This window comes from Epinephelus lanceolatus, chromosome 10, assembly GCF_041903045.1.
Source record: "Epinephelus lanceolatus isolate andai-2023 chromosome 10, ASM4190304v1, whole genome shotgun sequence".
NCBI lineage: Eukaryota > Metazoa > Chordata > Actinopteri > Perciformes > Serranidae > Epinephelus > Epinephelus lanceolatus.
The window spans coordinates 12,408,784-12,435,457 of NC_135743.1; the positions used below are offsets into that span (position 1 = coordinate 12,408,784).

Consider the following 26,674-nt stretch of genomic DNA (forward strand, 5'->3'; position numbering starts at 1 on the left):
TGAAAATACTGAGTGTAGATCAGAGTTCTGAGAAAACACAAAATACTGAAAGCTTTGGTCAGTGTTAGTCTCTTGTCACTATGAATCATTTCAAAGGGTCTTTTATTATCGTCTGTGCTTTTACTGCTGCCTCTGAATAGATGTTTTTTATCTAGTGATCTCTTTGATTTCTGATGAATGTACCTTCACATTTGTCACATTATGACATCAAAGTTTTGCATAATGCCCTCTCACTTTTTGTTTTCGGGTGTAAATGTTTCTGCACTTTTTTCACATTTTTTTATTTGATCAGTTTTATATTGTCAACATGGTGTATAATGCAGTGTCACATGGTTTTGTTCTCAGGTAATGATCCCTATGATTAATACTCACCCTTTATTACTTTAAGATTAAAGGGACACTTCATTCCAAAATCAGAAATACATTTTTCCTCTTACCTGTAGTGCTGTTTATTAATCTAGATTGTTCTGGTGTGACACCATGTCCTAACAGCAAGTGTGTGTCAGACTGTCGCTCCACAGTGTGTTAAATTGGAGACTTTCTGTCCACACTGGATCTGTAAAATATGGAACTCCATCACATCATGTAAACAAACCACTTACCTCGCAGCTGTGGTCTCAGAGTAAGCACTGAAAAAATATTTTAGTACGTACTTCCTTATTTTCCATATTCACAACAATACTATCACTCCTATCGTATAGATATCATTGTTGTAGCTACCACACTATATCGCAGTGGTTCCCAACTGGTCCAGCCATGGGGTCCAGATTTCTCCTTAGTCATTAGTTCACGGTCCTCACAGTTAAATACATTCAGTGTCGTACTTGCATTTGGCCATTTCTGCAAGCTAGTTTGCTGTCTCTGTCAAGTAGCTGTGCGTTATTCATTCACTCTACATCAGGAAACGGCACTTCAAAATGAAAACTGTGCTGGAAATTCACTGTGCTTAAAAATAAAGTGAGTTTTTACCCACCAGTTGGGAACTACTGCTGTATCGTACCACCATCTCCACTTTGTAAAACAAGCTAGCTTGCTAACAAGCTCAGCTGAGCATCCCAACAATACTTGCCAGAAACCTTCAGCTCCCTGGGGTTCTCCCTCCAGCCAGATGACAACTTATTTAGGTTTTTGTAGGTATCATAGATAACTCCTCGTGAATCAGCAACTCCTTGTCCACTGTGGCGCTTTCAACACGAGCAACAAGAATAAAATATAAAAGGGCCGCTCAACAAAAGTTTTGCTCAAAAACGGTGCACCGCATCACGCTGTGTTTGCCCGAGGCTAATTAGAACAGTCTAACAGAAAACAGTGCAATCAAACTGATTTAGTTGCTGATGCTTACATCACATCTAGTTCAGACATAGTATGAGTTGTCGAGTGTTGGAGATATTGGCCGTAGAGATGTCTGCCTTCTCTCCAGTATAATGGAACTAGATGGCACTCAGCTCATGGTGCTCAAAAAAGAAAACATTTGCAAAACCCAACAGCAATGTCTATGTTCAAAAATCATAACCTGGTTACTCAAGATAATCCATAAAACTTGTTGTGAGCAGTTTTTGTATGAACTATTTTCTTTCTACCGAACTACACCCGCCAACTGAATCACTGTGCAGAAGGAAGTGTGAAGTCTACTCATGGACGAGGCTAACGCTCCTGGCAGTGTAAGATGTGAACATTAATTGCATCCTCCTTGATTAAGCTGTAACGTTCACTTGCTCAGTGGTGCTAGGTGAGCTAGCAGTAGATGCACACTTCCTTCTGCGTGTTGATAAATTTTGCGGATGTAGTTTGGTAGAAAGAAAATAGTTCCTACATGAAACTGCTCTCAACAAGGTCTGTGGATTATCTTAAATAAATGAGTCATGATTTCTGGAAAGAGACATTGCTGTTGAATTTTTTAAATGTATCTTTTTGGCACTTTGAGCAACACAAGACGAGTGCCTTCTTTTTCCATTACACTGGAGCGAAGACAGACATCTCCGCGGCCGGTATCTCCAACTCTCAGCAACTCACTCCAAAACTATATGGACTGATAAATAGCACCACAGGTAAGAGGAACAATATGTGTTTTTGATTTTGGGGTGAACTGTCCCTTTAAGCATTATTGGCCCTTTAATTATTCAAATGCAGTATTTTAATGGCTAGTTACCACAAATAGATCACTCTTAAAACTCTAATTAAAGATCTGTGTTAGGACCCAGTAAAGAATATCTTGCGACAGATATTTTTGAGATTAAGAAACGTGTATTTGCAGAATATCAGTATAACGTGATGTGTTTCACTGGTGACTAGCCATGTACCTCAACACTGAACACATGACTTTGCCTTTAGCTCGTTTCAGCAGTCATTTGCACAGATATGCAGCAGATGTTTTATTGGATTTGTTTGCCTTTTTATCCTTCATTTTGAATAAACTCCACTTGATCAAACAGTGAGAATTTGATAGTGACATTTGAGTTTCTTTTTGACAATGAATGGGTGTGATACAGTCTGTATAAAGTCAGTGCATGAGAAGAATCTACAAAGACAATCAGGTATGTATAGTAAACATTTGAAACGGCACATTTTCATGAAGTTTACACGTGTCACACTCTAATGGCTTAACACTTGATTTGGGCTGTTGTGCGTTTGTTTCTCTGTCACACGTGTATTCAGAGGTTCCTGGGGATTGGAGTGGAGGTGCAAACACACAGAGATCCTCTCTGTGTTGCGGGAGGATACACTGACTTGGACTGACACACAGGGGAATCACAATCTTGTATCTCTAATGTAAGGACTTCAGGCACAATGCACATGATCACAGTGAGACATATCACATATTATTAACAAAACTGTGGCTGCCATCTGCTGGCTGTTCAGCACATCAAAAAGCATGTGATTGGAGCACTGACGAGACAAAATATGATCTATTTTCAGTTGTGCGCACAGGATCTGTAGGAGTGAACATATATTATAGAATATCATTTTAAATACAAATAAGCTGAATTTAATATAAATCTGTAATGCAGAAATGGGTTGAGCCGTTCACCATTTCTGCTTGTGTTTTTTACTTTGGCAAAATGAGCCTTTTCTCCCCCTGCTATAGTATCACAGTGGTCATAGTGCTGTTTCAGGAGTTGCTGGTCTGCAGCGGCCTGAGTATCCTCTCCTCGTTGTATTTGCGGAAAAAGGCTTTTCCGAACTCGTAGGTGCTGATCATGATTGCGCAGGCCGGGGCCACTTTGATCAGCCTTGGGAGGAAACCTGACAAAGAAACAACAGATTAGAGGAGTGATTACAGGCCATGTAAGGAGATATAACTATAATCATTCACAGAATATCACACAGGGTTTCTACCTCTGAACAGTCCACTGAAGCCGTCCTGCGCCACAATCCTGCTCATCACACTGAGGGTGGAGGTGGAGACCTGATGGGACACTGATGAGACAAAGACAACAGTCAACATCAAATGGCACATTAAAGCTGGGGTAGGCGATTTTGGCTTCACAGGGCAAAAATCCCATAATAACCTTTGAGCATATTGTCTTTCAACTGGACTGAGAGAAAAATAGACTTCTGCACCTCCTCTTTGCTCTGTTTTCAGGCTTTAAAAAATCTAGCATGTGACGGGAGACTTTAGCCAAGAGAGGGCGTCTCTATTGGTTGTTCTACAAATGCATATGCACGCCCCTTTGGTGAAAGCCTGATTCCGTGGTGGAAAATCCTGCAGAGAATGTTGCTATACCAGCACTGACATTAACTGCCTACACTATAAAGCAACCCAAAAAAGGAGGACGGACTTTGGCTCACAAAGAGAGTCTAAAAATAAACAAAATAATACACATTAATATCGGCAAAGTGTTTCACAGAAGGAGAGAGTATGTTGCAACAGTTCATCCATCTGCTAACAGTAGCCTAAGGGCCTGCATACACAATGACTTTTTTGCGGCATCAAAGCAAACAGTTTCAGTAAAGCCACGCAGAAGGTAGAGTAACGCCAGTGCGGCAAGTGTTTCCAAGCACCTATTTTTTTCATGGCGCAATGGCTTAAAATAATAATACAAAATAAATAGGCACAAAATAGGCAGCGCTTATCCTATATAACTCAAGACTCTCTTACTGCATTGCCTATTTCTTGCTTTAAATGTTTTCAGAAAGTTTTGCTCTGGCTAGTGGACAGTGCTTCGTTTTCAGTTCGCCTGTTTTCAACATGGCAGTCACCAACTTTCTCATTTTACAGCTAAACAGTAAAGCAGTGGTTCTAAACTGATCCAGCCACGGGGGCCAGATTTCTCCGTAGTCATTAGTTCAAGGTCCACACAGTTTAATATATTCAGCATCGTACTTGCGTTTGGCCAAGTTGTCAAGCTAGTTTGCCGTCTCTGTCAAGTAGCTGTCCGTTAATCACTCACTCTACAGCAGGAAACGGTACTTCAGAATAAAAGCTCTGTGCCGGAAATTCACTGTACTTTAAAATAGAGTGTGTTTTTTACAAACTTGACATTTTTATTGGGAACCATTGCTTTAAAATATGTGTCTGTGAACATCTAAGGTGAGAAATATGAAATGCAGTAACAGAATCTGATTCATATTTGATCAGCGCTGCCTAGTCTGTCAGTTTAACCACAGTTCACGAGCAGTGATTGTCATGTTTGAAATCTGCGTTAGAGACTCCTCCGCTCTGATTGGCTGTTTTCGTTCTCGTCCAGCGATGCCATTAGGAGCGCTGGCATTTGACAGAGAGGGCAGAGGAATATTTTGTTTCAGCAGACATGACGAAAACGTACTTTATAAAAGTTACTGTAGCTTTGATGTAGGAAAAACATCTTATTCCACATTGTCTGACAGTTTTACAGAAACATCCTGTGTCAGCTTGTTCCAGCTCTTCATTGAAGCTGTGTGATGTTTACACTGTATGACTTTGGAAACTGTGGGATCTCTTAAATCGTCTACTGAAAGAGTAAACTGTCTTAGATTAAAGGAATCAAAGACAATGTTTGGCTGCACAATCTCCACAATCTTTTCATATACGCTCTGACAACTGCAGAACTACCATGGAGGGTAAAACGCACCAGTTGGAGATCTTGGAAATCAACTGATGTACAACAATCACAATCTTCAGAGCAATAAATAATGATGTCATAATTACAATTCTTTGCTTGTAGCTCTCCCAGCTCCACCTGCCTCCTCGTTTTGACGACATCAAAAGGTAACGTTACGATGGCTGCAATCTGAAATGGAAATATGTATCAATTAATTAGTGATATTTTCTTTCGAGTTCTATTCCTGCAGGTTGAAGAGCTGAGTTCTGAGCAGTTTGACAGGACACAAGGTGCAGATACACTTACAGAGCCAGACACCGCTCCAGATATGAAGGTCATGGTAAAGGTGGGTTCTCTGGTGTTATACAGCTCACACAGGAAGCTCTTGCCCCTCTCATAGTTGTACCAGTACATGGCAGAGAAGGGCACGTCTCGGAGGAGCGTGGGCCCCAGGCCTCGCCACAGAGACAGCCTGCCCTCTGCCTGTACCGCAGAGCGGATGCAGTCGGTCAGCTCCCTGTACGTCTGTTTCCGAGACTGCATCTTTGTACGGATCAGCTCCAGTGGGCTGATCACTGTCGCTGAACCCACTGACACACACACACACAGAAACAGAGAGGAAAAGTTTAAAACATACTGTCGCAGAGAACACACCAGGTGATGATGACATTTTGAGCATTTTAACTGAAGAGTCATGTATCACTTCATGAATTATTAACAAGCAAATTGCAGTCACCCTCCTCGACTGTGCTTTTTTTTTAACTTTCTTTTTAATAACTATTCATTGATTGTTATTAAAAACCCAGCCAGGGTCACAACGTGTTCAAAATGAAATCTAATGTAGTGATAAAATTACACACAGATACTCAGAGCTGTTGGGCAGAAGGTATGGGTGGATGCCCTTGAAAATTAATCTAGATATTAAAACACCAGCATTATTAAAATACAGCAATAAGTTAATCAAGCTGAACGGAACTCTGATGACTCAAAAAACACCTTTTCAACTGATACTGTTTTGATAAGAGTTCTAGTGTGTAGGATTTAGTGGCACCTAGCTGTGAGGTTGCAGTGACACCAACTGAAACTTCTCTCATGTGCCAAGTGTGCAGGAGAAATCTGGTTCCTGTGGCTGGAGCACTTGGGAACCACTGCTGTAGAACATCCTGGTATTTTTGGCATACTCCATTTGACATACTATGTACTTGAGCATACTAAATGGTATGGTAGTATGGGTACTGGAACACCTGGACGGAGCAGTGAGTGACAACAACCCCGCCCACATTTAAGAGTATTGTTTGCAGTGGAAACCCTAGAGTCTAGGTACCATGTCTGAAGGGTTACTTTAGGTTCCACCAAAGTGTTTGGTGGAAACGGGGCTATAGTTGTGAATATTGCAGTCCAATTCTGCCAATAGGTGCCCCTAATCCTCACACTGGACCTTTACATAGATGGTTCCACTCTGTAAAATAATCGATGCTGGGATCGGTCCTCTTGATGTGACAGCATTTGACTCACCTCTAGCGATAGCTCCTGCCAGAAGAGGAGCCACCTGAGCACGCTCTCCCATCCTGACCCTCAGCGCTGCGCACAGCTGGTCGTAGCACGTGAAGTAGATCACTGTAGCTGGGACGGCCATCACACTGGAGATGACACATATGGAAAATATTCATATATTAAGCTTCCGTCAAGATTATTCCAAGCAGGGAAAATGTCAGCTGCAAACGCAACACCAATAAATTACTGAACATTTATTAAAGAAACTTCCATTAAGATAACACTTAACATGAATCAATCTTTAGTCGTCAGCCCTCGAGAAAACCTTAGGTGGTTTGCCACTAATTGGTACAACTTCAAAGTACCCTTAATGAGTGCATCGGCTACGGGCTAAACGACTGTCGGCCGACCACATTTGCTCAATAACTCACTCTAAGAGGAGCGAAAGCAGGATGAAGTGCAACAGGGGAATAAAAGAGACACAAAAGACTTCACACTCACAGGGTTGGAGGTAGACCGCTCCATAATGATTTTAATCCTTCGTTGCGGACTATCTTTATGAAGGCATCCTGCGGAGATGTGAGTGTAGAGTCAATGTGCTGTTTGGCAAGTGAGACAAGCAAAAGCTGGGGCACTTGTCCGACTAACTCTATGCCTTTGTATTTTATTTTGGGAAAGAGTGAATTGGGGAAATGGTTACCAGCGTGCCACTGAAGTGACCTGGGGCTTTGTACCAGGCCCTGGAGTTGCCGTTTTCACACACACATATGTGGTCCATTAGTCCATTGCAGTAGACGAAGCATTTCCCTGAAAGATATTGGGAAAAAAAACTTAGTCATTTCACATTTACTGAATTAAACAAATAAAACCAACACAGTTCATTTTCCTTATACCTTTGGGGAAGGGATTTTTCTGTGCTTGCAGTCTGATCTTCACAACGTCCAAAGGTGTAACTGAAAAAAAAAGTTAAATTAACATGAGCAGCCATGTATGAAATTAAGTACATGCGATGTCTTTCTGTGCAAATAGATCTGCTGTACTACTTATAAAATACGTCAGTGTTTGTACATGTTTTTGGTCTGTCTGTTAAGTTTTCTCGGTGAGCCAAGCTAGGTCAAATCCTGTTTTCTTGTGATTCTCGGGTCGTCCACACACAGCGTCTCATGACTCTGCATCAAATCAGCTGTCACTCACATCTTCGTGGTCAGACCTGCAGCTGCCACTTAAGTTGGAGCACACCGTGCACTTGTAGGCCTGCTCTGACCTGTGAGCTAAATGCATTCAAACAGTCCAGGATACTCGTATGACTATGTCCACTTTTCAAAATACGATGTTAATACAGTGTAAATATGTATATGGTGATAAGCTCAATTAGATCATATTCCCAGGAACTATAAAACATATTTAAAATTATTGAAAATGGTTCCAAAAAATAGTACAGTGTTGTTTTACATTAAATTTCATTCATTGACAGTCATTAATTTTTTTTTATAATTTTCTTATTGAATTGTTGAAACTTTGATTAGTGATTACACACTCTTTCTTGTGGCAAAGTGTGCTTAAATCGTAAAACAGAATTTAGAAAAATTAAAATGAAAAACACCGAAATTGGGAAAAAAGGAAGGAATCTGGAAAAAATTTAAATGGATTTAACAGGGCCCTAAAAATGTAACATGAGTGTTTCTGTAAGTTGTGGCCCCTTGTAATATATCACATATATTTTGCATTACTATCAACCATTTTCAGAAGATAACAGCTATTTTTGTTTTCCTACATTTCAAGAAACCTTAAATTAACCTTCCTTGAATTATTCTTTCACATTATGAACATTTTCATGAACTTGATTAATAATCTGTCACAGTCACAAACATAAAAAGTTTGATACAGCGACAGAAACTATTTAAGAAGAAAATAAGTAGTTACCACATTTTACATGATTATTTTCACCACGTCCATGTTCATCTTATTGTTTATCTACTGCTTGGATTTCCTCTCAGGTCTTAAAGTTTCAAGAATCCCATCTGTATTTGAACACATCACTTGGACAGACTTTTAAATTAATTTTGACTGTTTCATTACTGCCACAAAATAAAATGCTAACTCAGTTTTAACAGAAATGAAAAAGAAACAGAATGTTCACAGTGGATTCCCTGAAGCGCACTTGTTTGACTAGTTATCATGTAAATATTGATGACATTAATGCATTCTAATAAGACATCTCTGCAGTTAATCCTACCTACTTACAGGATAGTATTGTATTAGACTGCATTGGTTTTCCCTGGCTTTACCCATAGATGCACAATAATAAGGTTTTACCCAATAAAGTGTCAACTGAGATTTAGGTTTCAATTTTTAAAGTAGATTTTCAGAATGCACTGAATTGAGTAGAAAACAGTGACTGCCGGTAAAGACAGGAAACAAATGGCGAGTTATAAGAAATGATTAAACGTAGTATTGCTTTGCATGAGCTAAAACAAGTAAAAAGCCTAAACAGGACAGATGCTTAGTCTCTCACCAAACAAAGATGTAAGGATGGCTCCGGAGCAGGACGCCGCCATCTGCTGCAGTGGAGTAATGCCATTAGAGGCTGGAGGACTTTGACCACTCATTGTGTCTTCTTAAAAGCAGAGATACAGTTTGACATTAGACGTGTTGTAGACTGTGTGTAACTTATCAAGAACCTGTTTTGTCAAATGAGTAAATTAGTAGCCACAGAAACGTTGACTTAGTTAGACTGTAGTGGAATAATTAATCAGATCTTTTACATAAAGGGGAACTACAGCTATTTTCAAAATTCATACATGTTATTCCTGTGGTTTAAGACAGTCCAAATATATTGTAAAATTGACAACTCTGTCCCAAGTACAAAAAGCAGAATGCTAAAACTTAGATTGATTAAAAATTAAATTGAAATTAAATGTGTGTGTAAATGTGTTTTGGTCTGGAGCTGCTCCATAGGCAATGAATGCTAAAAGATGTTATAGATCTGGGGAATTCAAAGTTTTACAGGTCAACGACCCCTTAGCTGAAAGAGAGACAGAGCGGGAACCCCCTACTGCATATATTGCATAAAACTGAGCTGCATATTCAACTGGGCGGATGGAGGTTGTCAGGCAGAGAGCCATATCAGCCTCAGATTGCAGCCTTGACCTGTGTTTACTTTTCCAGTAGGTGAGGGAGGAAACTCCACTTTCACAAGTATAACCAGGATGTATACAGGGTATATGAAGAACCTGATTTCTCTGTTCTCATGTAAACGCCATGTCCCAAATATGATCATAACTTAGATAAGCCTCGTAAACAGGTTATTCATGTGCATGTAATTGCACTCTATGTCTGTGGAGCAGCTCCAGACTTTATATCTTATCACATCACAAGTTTGAGACTCACCTCATGTTCACAAATACTGACTGAACTTTCTAAGGCCATGGAAATGACATTTGGAATTCTTAATTTAGATGGATTTCCCCGTTAAGTAAAAGTTGCAATACTACAGTGTAAAATAGTCAAGTGAAGTGAAAGTGAAAGTCCTGCATTCAAAATCTTAGGCTAAAGTAGAAAAGTATTAGCATAAAAATAATATTTAAGTGCCCAAAGTAAAAGTACTCATAATGGCCCATTAACTGGATTATTACTGATGCATTCATGTGGTAATCCTTTTAATGCTGAAGCTTGTAAAGGTGGAGCTTATTTTAATTACATTATGTAGTGATGGCTGTCTTAATCCATATTTTAAGGGATATATTAGGGACTGTTCGTTATTTATGATAGGAGAGGGGGTGGTGCAAAAAGGGAGGGGCATGTCAAATATTTTTTTCAAGCAATGCGGCAGGACTTATTTTTTTATTTTGGCTTAAGGGAGGGGCATACAGCTCATTTAAAGAAAACAGCCCTTTGAAAGCGGGTTTGAAAGGGCTGTTTTCTTTAAAATTACTCTAAACTACACCATTTATTTCAGGCAGAAACAAAAAGTATGTTTGGATTTTCAAATTTATGTTGGTACTTGAACACATTACATGGGACGATTGCTACCAACAGAAAAACAAATTGAGTTAAAAAAATGGTGATATTTTATCAAAGTTACTTTATTCTATATCTAAAATTTTGTAAAAATTTGGCGCTAGCAAACCAACATACATAACGAGAGGAAAAACGTTTTTTTTTCCAACTTGAGGAGTTTACCCTCAATCTTTAACTTTCAAACATCAAGTTAGGGTAAGTCTTTAAAACATTATAACTAATTCATGGTGGAGGGAGGGTTGAGCATTTCCCCAAGTCACTCAGGGAGACTCACGGAAAAAACATTTGTAGCTTTGGGGAGGATTAAAAAGCAAAAGAAAACAAACAAGCAAAAAAGTCATACCCCAGCCACCACCCTCCTCTGATAAGTAAAGAACAGTCCCTTAGTAATAATACTCACATTCTACAATACAACTTAAGTTATCAGATAAATATAGTGGAGTAAATGGTACAATATTTCCCTCTGTGGCGTAGTAATGTAGAGGTATAAAGCAGCATAACAATGGAAATACTCAAGTAAGACACAAGTATGTCAAGACTGTACTTAAGTAAATGTACTCAATTACATTCCAACACTGTGGTTACCAACTTATTACAATATCGCCCCAGGTGTCGTAACATTACATGAACAGAACTCTTCAGCTAACCCATGCATGCATATCTTTATACAGCCATTTTATATATCTTCATACATTCATGGGCTGACCTGGGTTAGCTATTTAAGCTAGCTAACTTCCTACCTGCTAAAGCACCTCAGCATCAACGAAGTAGTCCATGAACACACACATGATCCTCGGGTTTTTTAGTGTTTGACAGTTACTACTACTGTCCTACATGATCTAAAGGGACAGCATAGCTCCAACACGTGTGTGTGTGCGCAGTGGTTGTAACCTTAGCTAGCTGGTCAGTTTACACAACATGATAACATTTCCTGCATGGTGCTAATTTCAGCAGAGCACATTCTTGCACTTTTCGGAATTTTACGTTACATTAAACGCAGAAGAGGATATTAATATTTACATACGAAGCGTATAAAAGTTGTTTGTAAAGAGGCTAATTTATCGATTTGCGTTTTTAATGTATATTTTTATTATTTAATTTTTTTTACAGCAATGTGGAAACATCACTTTCAAACACAGAGGCAGCGTTTACTTATTTCCGGTGTTGCCAGGGTTGAAGAATTTCCGTAAAACCTTACAACGTCTCAATTTGTCAACGCTATTAAAAGTACGACCGTGACGTTCATCAAAGACAAGTGGGTTATTTTTAGGAATACTATATGTAAATACAAAATTGCTGTTTAACTAATTTGGGAACGCCCGCTGAGCACCTTTAAAACAAACGTAACAGTGCTTACGTGACCGGAAAGTATCAAACATGGCAACATAGACTTCCTCTTGTATTGGATTTAAAGCGGGAAAGGGAAGCTTTGTGGAGCTGTGGTCTGAAAAGTTTCCTACAGCTGGCTTAACAGTTGTAAAACCTCCCACAAATGGATAGTTTGTGCCAGCAAACTTGCTCACGTCGCTCGTGTACCGTTTATTAATGTTAGCTTACGAAATAATGTAACGTAAAGTTAGCAAAGCAGCTAACTGACAAAGCTGTGTGCACCGGAGGAAACGAAACAGTAACGTCACACGGTAAGACTGCATTTAAAAGTTACCGTTGGTTAAATCTGGCTATCGGTTGACACTAACGGTGCGCCAAAATTACATTGCTCATATTTTACTATTCAAACACTTTCTGCCTCACTGTTTGCATTATTTGTAAATATCCGCTTGTTTGTTTACCAACAGGGGACAAACAAGGACTTCCTGGGTCATGTTGACTTGAGACAAGAGGGCAGTAAAAACATTTTTCTCCTCAATGAAAGAGAATAAAATGAAGCCGAAACGCATCCAGAGGCACACAGGCCCCAATTGGCAAGGTAATATTTATGTTTTTATTTACTCGACATGTTTAAACACCAAAGTCCGTTTCCATGTTTTCCAGTTAAATCTGAGACGTAGTGTTAAGCTGGTTTAACCATTTTTATCATCACTGACTTACGCAATGTTTGTTTTTCGGTTAAACTGGGCCCTTAAGAAGTCTTTAAAGGCCTTAAAAGTAATAAAATAGTTTTAAATTTGAATTTGTGAACTTAACTACTACAAAAATTTTATCTAAGTTAATTTGTCCATTTTTAATTTAATAATAATCTTTATTACGGACTCAAATGGTCCACACACACATACACACAACCATTACATACATTTAAAATACATAATAATTTCTTTTTGTGAAAATGAGTGAAGCATTTCTGTGTAAAAGTCTACATATGTAATGTTACAAACTTTAAAAACTACAATATTGTCATTTTACTTCATACTTGCACTTACCTGTTGGCAAAATGTAGACTGACTTAACTCACTGTAATAACCACGTTCCTACATAGCACTTACCTTTGCACAAGACCACATATATACTGCTTGATTTGTCCAAAAATCTGTCCTAAGGTGTCTTGAACAGGTCTTAAAAAGCATTAAATTTAACTGTCTGATACCTGTAGACACCTACATCTGCTCCACATAACCTAAAAGCAATGTTACTTTGATTCAAGATGTTTAAGTCTCAATTATCTTCACTCAAAGTCTGTCTTCAGTTGAATTAATGTCCTGTCAAGTCAACTTTAACAGTTATTATACAGTGCAATGAGAGGATAAAGTAACAAAGTCCTTTGTTATCTTTAAAGTTGCTTAGTTTAACCAGCAGCTGATGAAACATAAACAGCTGACAATGATTAAAAACAAGCTGTTCATTGTATTTCTGAAGCTGTAACTATCAAAAGTTTAACTTTTAACCAGAAGAATGTAACAACAAATGACCAGTAAGTAAAATAAATGGTTTCATTTGTGATTGATCACTCAGTTAGTGACCACTGATTCAAGACTTGTTGATCTCCCTCTCTCATCCTGTGACTTTACTGATTTGTCTTTTCAGGGAAATGTGTCACTACTGGTGACAAGGCAGCGCTGAGCCAAGCTAAGCCAACATGTGTGTCCTCTCCTGCTCAAGTCAGACCTTTTGCTGGGAAGGTGTTTTACTTGGATCTGCCATCAAACAGAGTAGCAGAGACGTTGGAGAGTGACATCAAAGACCTGGGAGGGGTGAGACATTTATCTATATTGTTATTTTGGTTGTCAGAAGGGTTCAAATATCTGTCGCTTCTCTTGTGTCGGCTTTACATATCCATGATTGAGTCAACTGGATAAAGTCTATACTCTATAAAACACAATGTTGTATTTTCTCCCAATTAGCTCTGCCGACTTTATGAGGCTTCATCCCTATACTCAGATTTCTCCTCTGCGTTTGAAGTAAACTGACTCTTTTATTTGGTAGCATTGTATCATTACAGACTGATATAATTTAACCTTTAAACCAATGGTTTCCAACTGGTGGGTCGTGGTCCAAAAGTGGGTCATGGGTCCATTCTGAATGGGCCACAAGTGACTTGCTAATGTATCAACTTTGTAAAAAACACACGTCATTTTTCACTACAGTGAATTTCCAGCACAGAGCTTTTATTTTGAAGTGCAGTTTCCTGCTGTAGAGTGAGTGAATAATTTACCAGAGACCGCAAACTAGCTTGAGACATGGCCAAACACAAGTGTGACGCTGAATATATTAAACTGTGTGGACCTTGAACCAATGACTGAGGAGAAATCTGAAACCTGTAGCTGGACCAGTTGGGAACCACTGCTATAAACTATGATGATTCTACATCTTCTCTGTAGCTGCTCCTGTACAGTTGTCCAACTTTTGTTCTTATTGTAGTTGTGTGTATACCTTTTTTTATTTGTTCTTAAAGACAAGGTTTATCTCTGTAGGGATCTTTTCCATAAACTTGTCAAACACTTACAGTAACAATCTGAGCCTATCAGTGGCAAAAACAACCACTTTCAGGAGATGAAAACTGATGTGCAAACTTATCCTGAGAGGTTACATTGAAGCCTGTTTTGTCACTGTGTCTCGCTCATTATTGGACCAATTACAAAAACTGTTGTTCCCATTAGTCACTTGCACAAAAACCCATGGGAAATAGGGTCCAGGTTGAGAAATACCAAACTTAATACCAATTTTTGATCCTTGACAGTTTTCAGAACACTGTGAACATGGAGACATGTCAGTTAGTACCAAAATGCATTTAATGTGGATACCAACACATGTATGTAAGACACTGTAAATATACTCTGTGTATTGCAATTGTTTGGCATAAGGGTCCTAAATCTTTCTCAAAAACCTTGTCCTGTGTTTTTTTCGTCTTTGTCACTTAGACTGTTGAGAAGTTCTTCAGTAAGGAAATTAAGTATCTGGTATCCAACAAAAGGGAGGCACGATACGTTCAGTGCCTGAGGCAGGACTCTCCTGTGCCCAGCCCGGACTCTGGACCGAGTTCACCTCACCCTCGATCAAACCAGCACCGACCCAGCAGCCATGGGGACAACGTCAAAAGCAGGTCTCAGGGCCAAACAGACACAGTGGGTTCACTTTCATTGCTTCATCAACTGTAGTGCAGATGTGTTTTTAGGTCGGTCTCTTCTTACCTGTGTCACTCCCTTCTAGATCTGGATTCTTACTTGTTATTAATGGGATAGATTTTTTGTTTTTGTTTGCAGTGTGTTTCAAGCCGAGGGAAGGCTTTGTTGGAGAGAGTGGTGAAAGGGCAGGTAAGTCAACTTATGAGTTCAGCAAGGAACTTTAACTACCCTGTTTCTTTCCTGTGCTCATACACAGTTGTGTGTTTTCAGGAGAGGGTGAAAATGAACAAGATCCTGTCGAATGCTCTGGAGTGGGGTGTGAAAATCCTCTACATAGACGGTATGTTGTAGAGGTTACACCAGTTTTTGTTTCGTAACCTCAACCACTGTTTACAGTGCTTGAATATGTAATAACCAATAATGACCTTTTTCTGGTTTTATCTCTCTTATGGCTCTTTCAGATATTATAGCATATGTACAGAAGAAAAAAAAGATCTTCAGCAGCCAGTGTCCTGCTGTCACTGCTGTGAAAACAAGTGTAAGCGTAAATTTCAAGTTCTTAAATGCATTCTTTGGTTTAACATTTCATTTCATTTATTTTATTTAAAAGGAAAATGCATATTAATTAACGTTAGCCAGCTGGCTAATTTTCAGCTGCAGTCCTTTGGCGAGATGTTTTTAAACCAATAAAAGAATAAAATTCACACAACAATTCACAGAACAAAGACAACATAGAGACGCAAACACAGCATTGATTACAGCACACAGAAATTGTCAAGATAGAAGAGAAGCTGTGCAAAGCAACAAGCAACAGCAGAGCATCAGAACAAACCACTAACGCGGGGGGTTGTCAGGGGTTGGCTGCGGTCGGCAAGAAATTACCGCTACCCGCTTGAGTGCGGGCAGCCGGCTTTTGGACCAGCTCCTGAGAAGGTCAATCTGCGGTATGGCTTGGCGTGGCACGGCGCTTCTAAACTGACAATAGAAACACAAATTGGCACAGCATGGTTTTACTCGGCACGGCCAAGAGTGACAATGGCAAAAGGGTAATGGATAAAATACAATAGTCATTATGTAGGTCTTAGTAAAATGTTAAAACATGCAGTTACAGGTCAGTGATATGGTCATGTGCACTAACACACAAGCCATGCAGCACAAAGTTAGCCATGCTGTTAATAAAATAGATACTGCACACATACCCATGCAGAGTTGACTGCCTGGCAATGACGTAAAGCAAGTTAGCACCAGGTTAGGAAAGAAATAACAACAGTGTTTCAGTGAGCAGTGTACTGTTGATTAGAAATGTTCACATGTCTGATTGTCCAAAAAACAGGTCTTGAGCCTTTGTTTGAAGGTGTGACAGGTGTTAAAGTTTCTTATCTCAGATGGGAGATCATACCATAGTATAGAAGCTCTGACAGAAAAGTATGATTGGCTGAAGGTTTTGTAAAATTTTGTTTATAAAAGCTTTTGTTTTTCCTTTTTTTAAAGGTCAAAGCTGAGTCGGCAGCAAAGCAAGGCTTTCAGAAATGCAAAGGTACGTGAAATGTTGCCTAGTTATTACCCAGTATTTTTTTGGGGGGGGGGGGGGGGCATGCTCTGTGATACGGGGCTATAATAAACTTGACTTGACTATTACTTTTGATGTTTTCTAAGTACATGCTCATATTTAAATTTCCCATCAATGATGTTTGTTCCAGGGGGGCGCATCACTAAACCGTTCATCAAGGTTGAGGATTCAAGCAGGTAAGAGACAGTAGGTTAAAGGGAGATGACATCCTGCTATCTTTGAGCTTACATCTATTGGCTATAAAATGTTTCTTTTCTCCTCCTCAGACACTACCGTCCAATCTACCTCACTATGCCAAACATGCCTGAGTTCAACCTGAAGACTGCCCCTCCCTGTACGCCCTTCTGTGTTGAGGACAAACATCCAACAGGGAACAAACAGCCAGTACACAGGTATGGTGTTTCTTCTCTGCTTTGCTCAACATATGGATAGCAGAGTATGTCACATGTTCATAAAGACCACATTTATTTTAACATACTTTAACCACTGGAACCACCAAATCCCACTTTAAATTCCCCTGAAGGAGCTTCAAAGTTAGTTTAATCAACTAACTTTTGCACACAGCTCCTTTTTTGTATTTTTCAGTGATCTATATCTTTTACAGTGCTGTTGTTTATTGATGTCCTGTTAAAGACATCTGTTCTGAACTAATTGTGTTGCCTTGTTTTAAATTTGTACTGTGGGTCGAAGCCAAGGACAAATTCTCAACGCTGTGGAAAATAAAGTAACTAACTAAATACATTTTTCCCACACTGTTTAAAAGGAATGTATTTTCACAGATTACTGCACTGTGTTGGCTTACTTTCCTACACATCGATCTGCAGTTCAGTCTTCAAAACCTTTAGGATCTTGATTATAGTGATGTGGTTGATTCTCTACCCAATTTGAGTTGGTAGTGCTGGAGCCACCCATCAAGACTGGATAAAAATGTGTGTTTTATTTGTGCAACGTCTGGAAAACAGAGGTGCGAAAGCCTCAGCCAGTGAAGAGCGAGCACACGGCAGAAAGAAGAACAGAGACAAGAAACGAGGCGGCTACTGCGAGTGCTGTATGATCAAATATGAGAACGTCACAATGGTAAGTTATCACAAAGCAAAAACTGTCAATACAATACCACCAGGACTATAATACAATAATTTATGTTAATACCACAAAAACCAAAACCCACACCCCACACAACCTTTGCTTTGCAAAATATCTCTGTAGACAGGAGAGTGCAAAAACACCAACCCTAAACGCTCACCATCAGCTGTCTCCCCTCGTCCCAAATCGAGCAAAGTACACAGGCTAATGCTGATTACCATTTTAATATGAGGTTGCAATAGCTCACTCAAACATAAGAGTGTTGAGAGACATGTAAGAGACATTTGGAGGTTTTCCTGTCACCGACAAAACTCCCACTCTGGAATGTGTCACACAATCTGCTGGTTTGAACGGGCCTAAATCAAAATGGTTGTTTTTGGTGGATTTCAAACTGTGGATTTTGAGGTGGAGCAAAAACATTTGGTGCGGCAGATGCCTCCATTCTTTTGTGAAGAGCTTCAGCAATACTAAGTTTAAGTGTAAAGTAGTCACACCAAACAGTGTTAAAAAATTTTAGCAAACCAGTAATCCACCATTGGTATTGTTTCTGGACATGCTCTTTACACAGCAACAATGGACATGCTCGACTTAAGGAGATCAGGCAATTTTTTCCCCCAGACGCTCTGTTTTACATGTCCACAAAGATGAACAGTAACCAGAGCTTTGAAAAATCTGCATCCTAGAAGGCATTTTTAAAAAGCTGTCTGTAATTTTGATCTGTCTGTTTTTTTTGTAGCTACTTGGGTGTGTAACAGAAGAAATTGTGTGCAAATTAGCCTCCACTAGACAGCTGTAATTATCAATTATTTAATCAAGTGATGTAATTTTTTTTTTTGTTCAGCATCTTAAGAGTGAACGTCACAAAGCTTTCTCCAAGAGTGATGAATACCTGGTGGTTGACCAACTGGTTTCAACTCTGCACTGCAACTTCATCCACATCAGAACTCAAGTTAAAAGGTAATTTGTTTACATTCCTTTAAAAACGTCCATCAACATATGTTCATAAGAAAGAAATGCATTTAAATTGATTTGTGTTTGACATATTCAGATCTTTTATCTCTGCTTCACTCTCAACTTTCACTCATGCAATATTTTTCTTTGATTCCTGTCAGACCAAAGTGCAGTGTTTCCTCTGTTCTCATTGCCCCGGGACCATGTGGGAAAACTGAGCTAAGGCACAAGGGAGATCTCGATACCACAGAGATTATTAAAGAAGAGCAGCACTGGACTATCGATGGGCACGAGGGATCTTATTCAGGACACACTTTAAAAACCAGATCAGTTACTGGTTCTGCTCCTCTGGTTGACAGAGAGGGGGAGAGGAGGAGCTGTTACACTCACACAGACAGATCCAAGCACAGATCTCTTGCACGTAAACGGCCGTGCAGACAGAATTCTTTGACTTCTTTCCCTCAAAAGACTGAGCAGGCTGAAATTCTTCAGCCTGTGATGGAAACAGCCGCCTCTGGAGGTGAATGTCCTCCCTCTATTCCCACCAGGGTTACTCAGGTCAAAGAGGAGGACCAAACAGTTACTCAAGACATTAACAACTCATCTTCTCATCTCCAAGACATGAACGTACAGAATGAAACTTCCTTAAAATGCCTTAATGTTGTAACCAATCAAAAAGAGGAGTCTGAGAAGAAACAGGATTCCTCAGTGCATGAGGCTGTTCAGGACGGAAACACATTGCCTGACAAAATGACTGAAAACAACCTCTCAGCAAAGGAAGAAGTGAGCCTTCCTTCACAAAGCTTCTCCCCGGTCCGGAAAATACGGAGGAGGGTGAGAGTTTATAAGCGCAAAAGACGGAAAGTGGACACACGCGTTGAGAGTGTGAAGCCAAGTGACACTCCCGACAGCTCTTTGCTGAGACTTTTGGAGATTTTCCAGTCAAGTGATGACATGGACGTGGAATTTCTGGGGTTTGAGGACTAGGAAGGAACAAATGAAGTGAGGGGATAAACTGGTCTGTTACTGAATATTTCAATACTTGAACCACACCACATTCTGAGCCATGGATTATACACGCCACTAGATTTCTCTTCTCTTCAGAAACATCAATTTAAAAATGGCAGTGATCTACACTCACTTATTTTCTTTCAGGGGTGAAAAAAATCCCTTTTTCCCCCATTTATTTTGTTTCACATCAAATGAAATGCAGCTGCTGATGTGCTGCAGCATTTTGTTCACAGCATTTTCATGACAGAAGTTAAAAGAGGTAAACCAGCATACAGTGACATTTATAGTTCTCTTAATAGTGGCTTTAAAATGACATTTTGCACATTTTATTGTACTGCGAAAATTGGTTGACAATACATTGATTTGGTGTAGAGTTAAAAGAATATTTCACCCTCAAAATGATAATTTGTTTATCAATAACTCACTGCGTGTTACCTTCAATTTGTGAAGAGACCTTTATCTTTTTCACATGCCTCCACAGTGAATGGAGAATCCCAAAAAAGACGAACATTCTTCCCGAATTGAAGTCTTTGGGGACTGCGTTGAACAACAGCAAAACCAAATCAAAACATCTTTTCACAAACTCTCACACAACTCGTGCAGTATAACTCAAGTTTTGTTTATCCAGTCGTATTGTCACTACTTCCCAAACACGTGCATTTTCGCTAAAAGGATGATATATGATTTAAAACACGTCATGGTCTCATGCATGGTCAAGAGGAATGCCTGGCCATGCCCCTTGCATTTGAAATCTACTCATATGCACACTCATGCTCAGGCGCGTCCTGCTTCTCGTAGGCGGAAGTGTTTGTATCGTGATGTTTCAATGAAAATGCATGTGTTTAGGAAGCATAAAACTGAATGAAAGAGACTTGGCTTATACTGCGCAAGTTGTGTGACCTTTTTGCAAACGGATGTTTTGATTTAAGTTTTGCTGTTGATAAACCCAGTCCCCAATGACTTCAATTCATGAAGAAGGTTCGTACTTTTTGGATTCTCCGTTCAGCATGGAGGCGTGTGAGATAAAGTGTTCTTCACAAATTCAACATAACATGCAATGAGTAGTTGATATACAAATGGTTATTTTACAGGCTTTTCAAAGTGGACTGGAAATTGAAGAAATGTTTGAAACTAATATTCCCATGACAAAATTTGTCATAAATGTACAAAATTAAGTGATGCCTTGATATCAAGTTGCAGCCCTTTTCCTGCACATCTTGCATATAGTTAAATGTTTCTATTACTGTCTAATCTTAATCTCCTTTGTGATGGGTCCATACATATTTAGTAAGAGAAAAACAATAATAGCTAATTGCTTTTACCCATTATTCAACTTATTAGCCTACTATGTGAAGACAAAATAGATTTAATAATGTTGGGCATATTCATTGTAGACTGATACATCCACTATTTGTCCACATTGTCTAAGTGGCCTCACTCTTGAAATCATCCTAATTTTTTCTTCAGTTTTACACTGAAGATTTGTGAGGATGTTATTTTTTGGAAATTGCTATAATAAGAATGAATGCAAAGTTCTGCCTCTAAACTTTAACACAGTCGTTTATACATAATTTTACATGGAGAAATATCGTCTAGATGCCATGAACTGTAAGAAAATGCCCCCTGAAGGTGACACTGATCTGCAGAGGAAAAACCCAACAACTTGAAGCCCCATCACTAAGTTTTAAAGGAGCCTTATTTTAGACAGGGAACAGTAATTTGTATGAAATGAATTTATAAACAATGTCAAAAATCTGAAACCATTTATGGCCACTTCAAAATCTATTAAATCTTAATGTGTTAATTAATTTTCTCAGAAGTGTTTATTTTCCACTTTTGCAGCCGTTTCCTCTGAATACTGATCAGGGAAGAGGAGCATATTGAAAAAAGGCAGCTTTAGTTGTAATGTTTTATACCATAATATGGAGAAAGACTCAATCTTTCCATAGCACAGGGAGCTGATTGTATGTGTGAAATAAATGGTTGCATATGTACTTCTCTGTGAATAACCTGCAGGTTGGATGTATGGTACTTGACATCATACAGTGTCAGAAATTAGCAAGGGCCACGGGTCATTTGGCCCGCAATTTATCCAAGAATGCCCCCAAAAGCCATGTTCCGGGGGCCAAAATTGCCCCCAAGTTTTCAAAACAACTATATGTATTTATATTTTTAACGGTATTACAATCTGACTTTAAAGTATAATTTTATTTTCGTTAAATTAATTTACCGTCACGTCTACAACTCATTTTCCAGACATAATCAACGAGATTGCACTGATTACGTGAGAGTAATCTGACAGAGAAGGGGAGGGGGCTTTGTTGTACCATAAGTATAAATTAACCATTTCTTGGGTGATCTGTGTCTACACAATGACAAATTAATGAAAAATTAAGGTAGAATGGATGTTAAATTTTAAATTAACTTACTTCCAGGATTGCATCTAAGGAATTTATAATAATTTGGCCTTTTTAACAGTAAAAGTAACTGTAATGTGGTGAAACATTAGTACTGTTATCAGTAGATTAATGGTTAAATCATCACATTTAAACTGGTTGAAATATAGGAAATCTGAGTGATATTTTGCAACCATAACTTTATGTAACCCGTTATTTGTTTCATTTATAATGGTTTCTACTGAAGAGTGAAGACACTATCTTAGTTGATTTTGCTTTTCATGTGCTTATTGTACAATTTTTTGATGGCCCCCAAGCATTTTGAAAATGCCCCCATTTTTTAGACCGTGGGGGCCAAAATTGCCCCCAAAATATTTTGTTAATTTCATACCCTGACATCATAAATAACATTTTAGGATTCTTCCTAAGTGCACTTTTCATGACCTGCCTTCATATGCTTTTTCTGATGCATTAGTTCAGCTTCTCCTTTTTTTTCCCCTGCATTTAGTGCATTAGCATAGTGCCCTTGTTCTCCCTCGCTGCTCTCAAATGGATGCAGTGGGTCGAACAGGAGTTTCTGTGCCACTGGCATTAAGAAAAAGCAACCGAGCAACAGTATGTTCTGAGGTACAAGCACAGCTGCAAACAAGCTGTCAAAGGAAACACTAAATGCAGACATTATCGTCATTATTTTCTCGTCTCAGACAGACGATAACCTGCTGCCACTACTTTTATAATCATAGTGCACAAACTGTACCTGCCTCGTACGATTGAATACCACACATTAGGAGTCCAGCCATTACCTATACCTGCTCTTCAGGGTAATAGACAACCACTCACTCAGATGTACACACCATAAGTATAAATTTAGAGTCTTAAGTACTTGCACATCTTTAAACATATAATATTACATCTTTCTGTTGCAAGGGGTCTTTTAATCAAACAATAAAAGATGATGCAATGCCGTCATTGCAGACGGTTTCACCCGGTTAGGTTTCCCTCTGCGTTCATTGTTCAGGAGGTTTTTTTACCAGGAGCTGAATTATCCAAAAACACTTAATAAAGCAGTTTCAAGTTAAAAATGAGTGTTTCTCCAAGGCTGTTTGTTACCACAGGGGCTGGAGTTGAGCTGCAGCTGACATTAGCTCAGCTTGTTTCTCTGATAACTTAAGATCCAGTTGTCTGATGACTTAACATCCTTCATCTGGTTAAAACGTATACTTAAAAACAACCAAGATCTAAAACATTTATAGTAAAAATGTGGCTTAAAACAGGATAAAAAGGCAGCTTCTAGCTTCTAGCATACAAGACAAAGGGTTCATAATGCCACTGATAGGCGACAAGGATCAAATGACATGTACTGTATCCTTTATTAAAATGACAGATTTCTATGGGTTCTATTGTTGAAAATGTTTGGGCTAATGTTAAGTATCCAAATTAACAAAACATGATATTGATATGGTTGTTTTAAAACATTTCAGTGTGGAAAAGTTACATATAATACCATGCAAACCTAAAACATAAAGGCCCCTGGTTGGATCGGATCATCATTGTGTGAACCCATAATTTAAACCCCCACAACTTTTTGTTGTTACTTTATTTTCCCTTGTTACAGTCATCTCAAGTAAAGTGTTTTTAATAAATAAGCGTTTTAAAAAGCTGGGATAATTGAGTCTTCTCTTAATGTAAGGTGACTGTTTTAAATCCTTTTTTAAACTGATTGTTCCTAAAATCATCAGACTAAATGTGACACTGTGCCAGATTATGCTCAACGTTTCCCCAGAGTCACATCATCTCTCCAAGCAAAGAATCCTAATGTCCAGGTTTAAAGGGACAGTTCACCCCTAAATTAAAAATACATATTTTTCTTCTTACCTGGGGCCTGTATCACGAAGCAGGATTAATGTCTTAGCGAGGTAACTTCAGGGTTAACCCTGGGTTTTCGGTCTCACGAAGCCGGTTCAGTTCTTATTGGGGTAGATCACCATGGTAACTTACTCTGAACAGCTATCCTGCTCCGGAGCAGGGTAAGTTCAGGGTTGAATCTGATCCTATAAAAAGCACCACCCACTGGCCAATCAGCTGTTGATGGCTGACAGAAATGCAGCTCAGTCATGACGGGAAGTTTAATTCATTTGATTGATTTTGATTTGAAAGTTTATTTTGAACATTAAAAAAGAAAAGAAAGCAGACAATGAAAAGATTGTTCAAAAAGGAGTGGAAAGAAGTCGAACTTTCATCCCACCCCTTCATAAGAAAGAAACTGATCATTTGTGGACACTTAATAGCACCATTAATTAGTGCCAATGTTTTGTTTTGTTGGAGGAAATGATCCCTGTTAAAGATAATGGGCCTAATTGACAGCTTTGCTGCTGGAAATGTGCAAAGTAGCCTATCATGTCTACACTTCATGGTGTTTGAGGGATTTTCCTTTTTATTTTTTAAAGAGGGAGACTAGGTATATTTTTGCGCAGCTGTTAATTTCTAACACAGCTCAATATCAGGATGATTTTATTCAGACTATCAATTTGGTGTTGATATGATTTAATTGTGGCGTCAGCTTTAAGCTTTATTGTAGCATATATAACATTATGACAAAGAAGACCAATTTATCAGACGCAATGATGTTAGACGATAATTGTAATACACGCAGTTCATCTGCGCAGCATTGATTTCATGGGATTCAAGGGTGTGATCAGTGTCAGATGTACAGGTACAGGTACTGTAGCTACTTGAACCAGTGATGAGTAATTTAACCTACACATCATTTTATTTGCTACCTTGTTTTGTCTTGATTTTTCCCTCTCTCCTCCTCTATTTCTTCTTTCCTCAACCATTTCTTTTTCTTCTCTATTATGTGATTTCATTGATGTTTTGACAGGGGAATTTCTTTGATAAGCTTTTAGTGGCTTCTAACCTCTCCGGCACTTTTCTTTTTTTTAATCTTGTAAATCGTATTTTTAACATTATGTGCAAATAAACTAATCTAAACTAAAACTAAACATTATTCATCCCGTTGTGCGTTGCCACACGTTTCCTCCTCCTGCAGCTGCCACGGTGTTGGCCTTTTCTGTAATGTTGCTTTTCTCCTCCTCATATTTTAGTAGAATTAATCTCTGATCCTCACGAGAAACACTTTTTTTGCCCTCACATACGGCGCTCTGTGAGGACGCTCAGTGACACTGCACTTCTCTCATGATTGTGATTGGTCCGCTGCGTGCGCGTTCACAGTTCTTGATAAAGCAACCCTGGGTTGAGTTACCGAGTTGATATCCAGCGTCGTGATACCGATTATCCTGATTGCCATTGTTAGGGTTAGTCAACCCAGGATAGGTCTGGGTAACCCAGGAAAGGTTGATCTCGCTTCGTGATACAGGCCCCTGTAGTGTTATTGATCAGTCTAGATTGTTTTGGTGTGAGTCTGAGTGTTGGAGATATTGGCCATAGAAAGGTAAGCCATTTCTCCAGTACAGTGGAACTATACAACACTTGGTTTGTGGTGCCTCAAAGTGTCAAAATACATTTGAAAAACTCAACAGCAATGTCTCTTTCCAGAAATCATGACAAGGTTACTTAAGATAATCCACAGACCTTGTTGTGAGCAGTTTCATGTTCAAATGTTCACTTGCCTTGCTTTTCTTTTGTATTTTAACGTCCTGTTTTAATCTTCTTTTCCACCTCACGTGTTGATGTCCACATTCTTCATGATAATTAATCTCTTTCTTTCTGCAGAACAACACCCACCAACAGTATCACTGCATAGAAGGAAGCCTGCATGTCCTGCTAGCTCAACATCTCATCCATGAGTAGATGCACACTTCCTTCTGCGTGGTGACACAGTTGGTGGATGTGATTCAACAGAAAGAAAATAGTTCCTGTATGACACTGCTCACAACAAGGTCTGTGGATTATCTTGAGTAACCTGGCCGTGATTTCTCCAAAGAGACTTTGCTGTTGGGTTGTTAAAATGTATAATTTTTTTTGACCAACACATTGTCACTCCGACCTTGTCACACACTGATGTTTGGTCATGGACTTTCCACGTCCAGATACAACGTGAAAGATACCCTGGGTGCGTTGGTTGTTGACGTTCTGGGACGCCGTGTCAAGTTCTTCTTGTTACATGCATTGTCATTCATTTTTTTTTTGCCTTTAATATACAGGACAGTGTGAAATGGGGAGACAGAGAGAGTGGGGGGACGACATGCAGCAAAGGGTTGCAAGCTGGAGTTGAACTTGCAACCGCTGCAGTGAGGCATCATCTCTATACATGGGGCACCGGCACTATCCACTAAGCTACCAACGCCCCAACACACTTCTGTTTTAACAGGAAATTTACTGTTTACAGATAGGCTCTTTCAAAATAAACACTATGTCAGTACAACAACGCCAATGGATGTTTTTTTTCCTCCAACAATTTACGCATATGGTTGGGTTTAGGAAAAAAGAACAAAGTTTGGCTTCAGAATCTTACGGGACGTGAACACCGCTCTACGGGTTGAAAGTCTGTGTTTGTTCATTCTCGGAACCCATCGGCTGTATTCGGCGTCTGACTTCTGGCAGAGGGCGATACAGCCTCTGGGGGCAGACTCATGATTTTTTGGCATTCCG

General features: G+C 39.2%; 2 protein-coding genes across 2 annotated transcripts; one reads left to right on the forward strand and one right to left on the reverse strand.

The window, feature by feature from the left end:
• Nucleotides 1–2,359: 2,359 nt before the first annotated feature.
• Nucleotides 2,360–11,472, reverse strand: slc25a40 (solute carrier family 25 member 40). The gene is made up of 10 exons (XM_033639853.2): nucleotides 11,276–11,472; nucleotides 9,031–9,132; nucleotides 7,409–7,468; nucleotides 7,216–7,322; nucleotides 7,017–7,084; nucleotides 6,537–6,661; nucleotides 5,328–5,611; nucleotides 5,129–5,210; nucleotides 3,337–3,417; nucleotides 2,360–3,243 (listed from the first exon to the last, which is right to left on the reverse strand). Exons 2-10 carry the CDS (start codon nucleotides 9,122–9,124, stop codon nucleotides 3,110–3,112), a joined length of 1,035 nt encoding a protein of 344 aa, XP_033495744.1. The 5' UTR covers nucleotides 9,125–9,132; nucleotides 11,276–11,472; the 3' UTR covers nucleotides 2,360–3,109.
• Nucleotides 11,473–11,748: 276 nt separating this feature from the next.
• dbf4 (DBF4-CDC7 kinase regulatory subunit) lies at nucleotides 11,749–23,509 on the forward strand. The gene is made up of 13 exons (XM_033640005.2): nucleotides 11,749–12,175; nucleotides 12,332–12,462; nucleotides 13,515–13,681; nucleotides 14,849–15,052; nucleotides 15,191–15,241; nucleotides 15,323–15,392; nucleotides 15,514–15,590; nucleotides 16,544–16,589; nucleotides 16,753–16,798; nucleotides 16,889–17,014; nucleotides 17,585–17,699; nucleotides 18,547–18,662; nucleotides 18,818–23,509. Exons 2-13 carry the CDS (start codon nucleotides 12,402–12,404, stop codon nucleotides 19,641–19,643), a joined length of 1,905 nt encoding a protein of 634 aa, XP_033495896.2. The 5' UTR covers nucleotides 11,749–12,175; nucleotides 12,332–12,401; the 3' UTR covers nucleotides 19,644–23,509.
• Nucleotides 23,510–26,674: the final 3,165 nt, after the last annotated feature.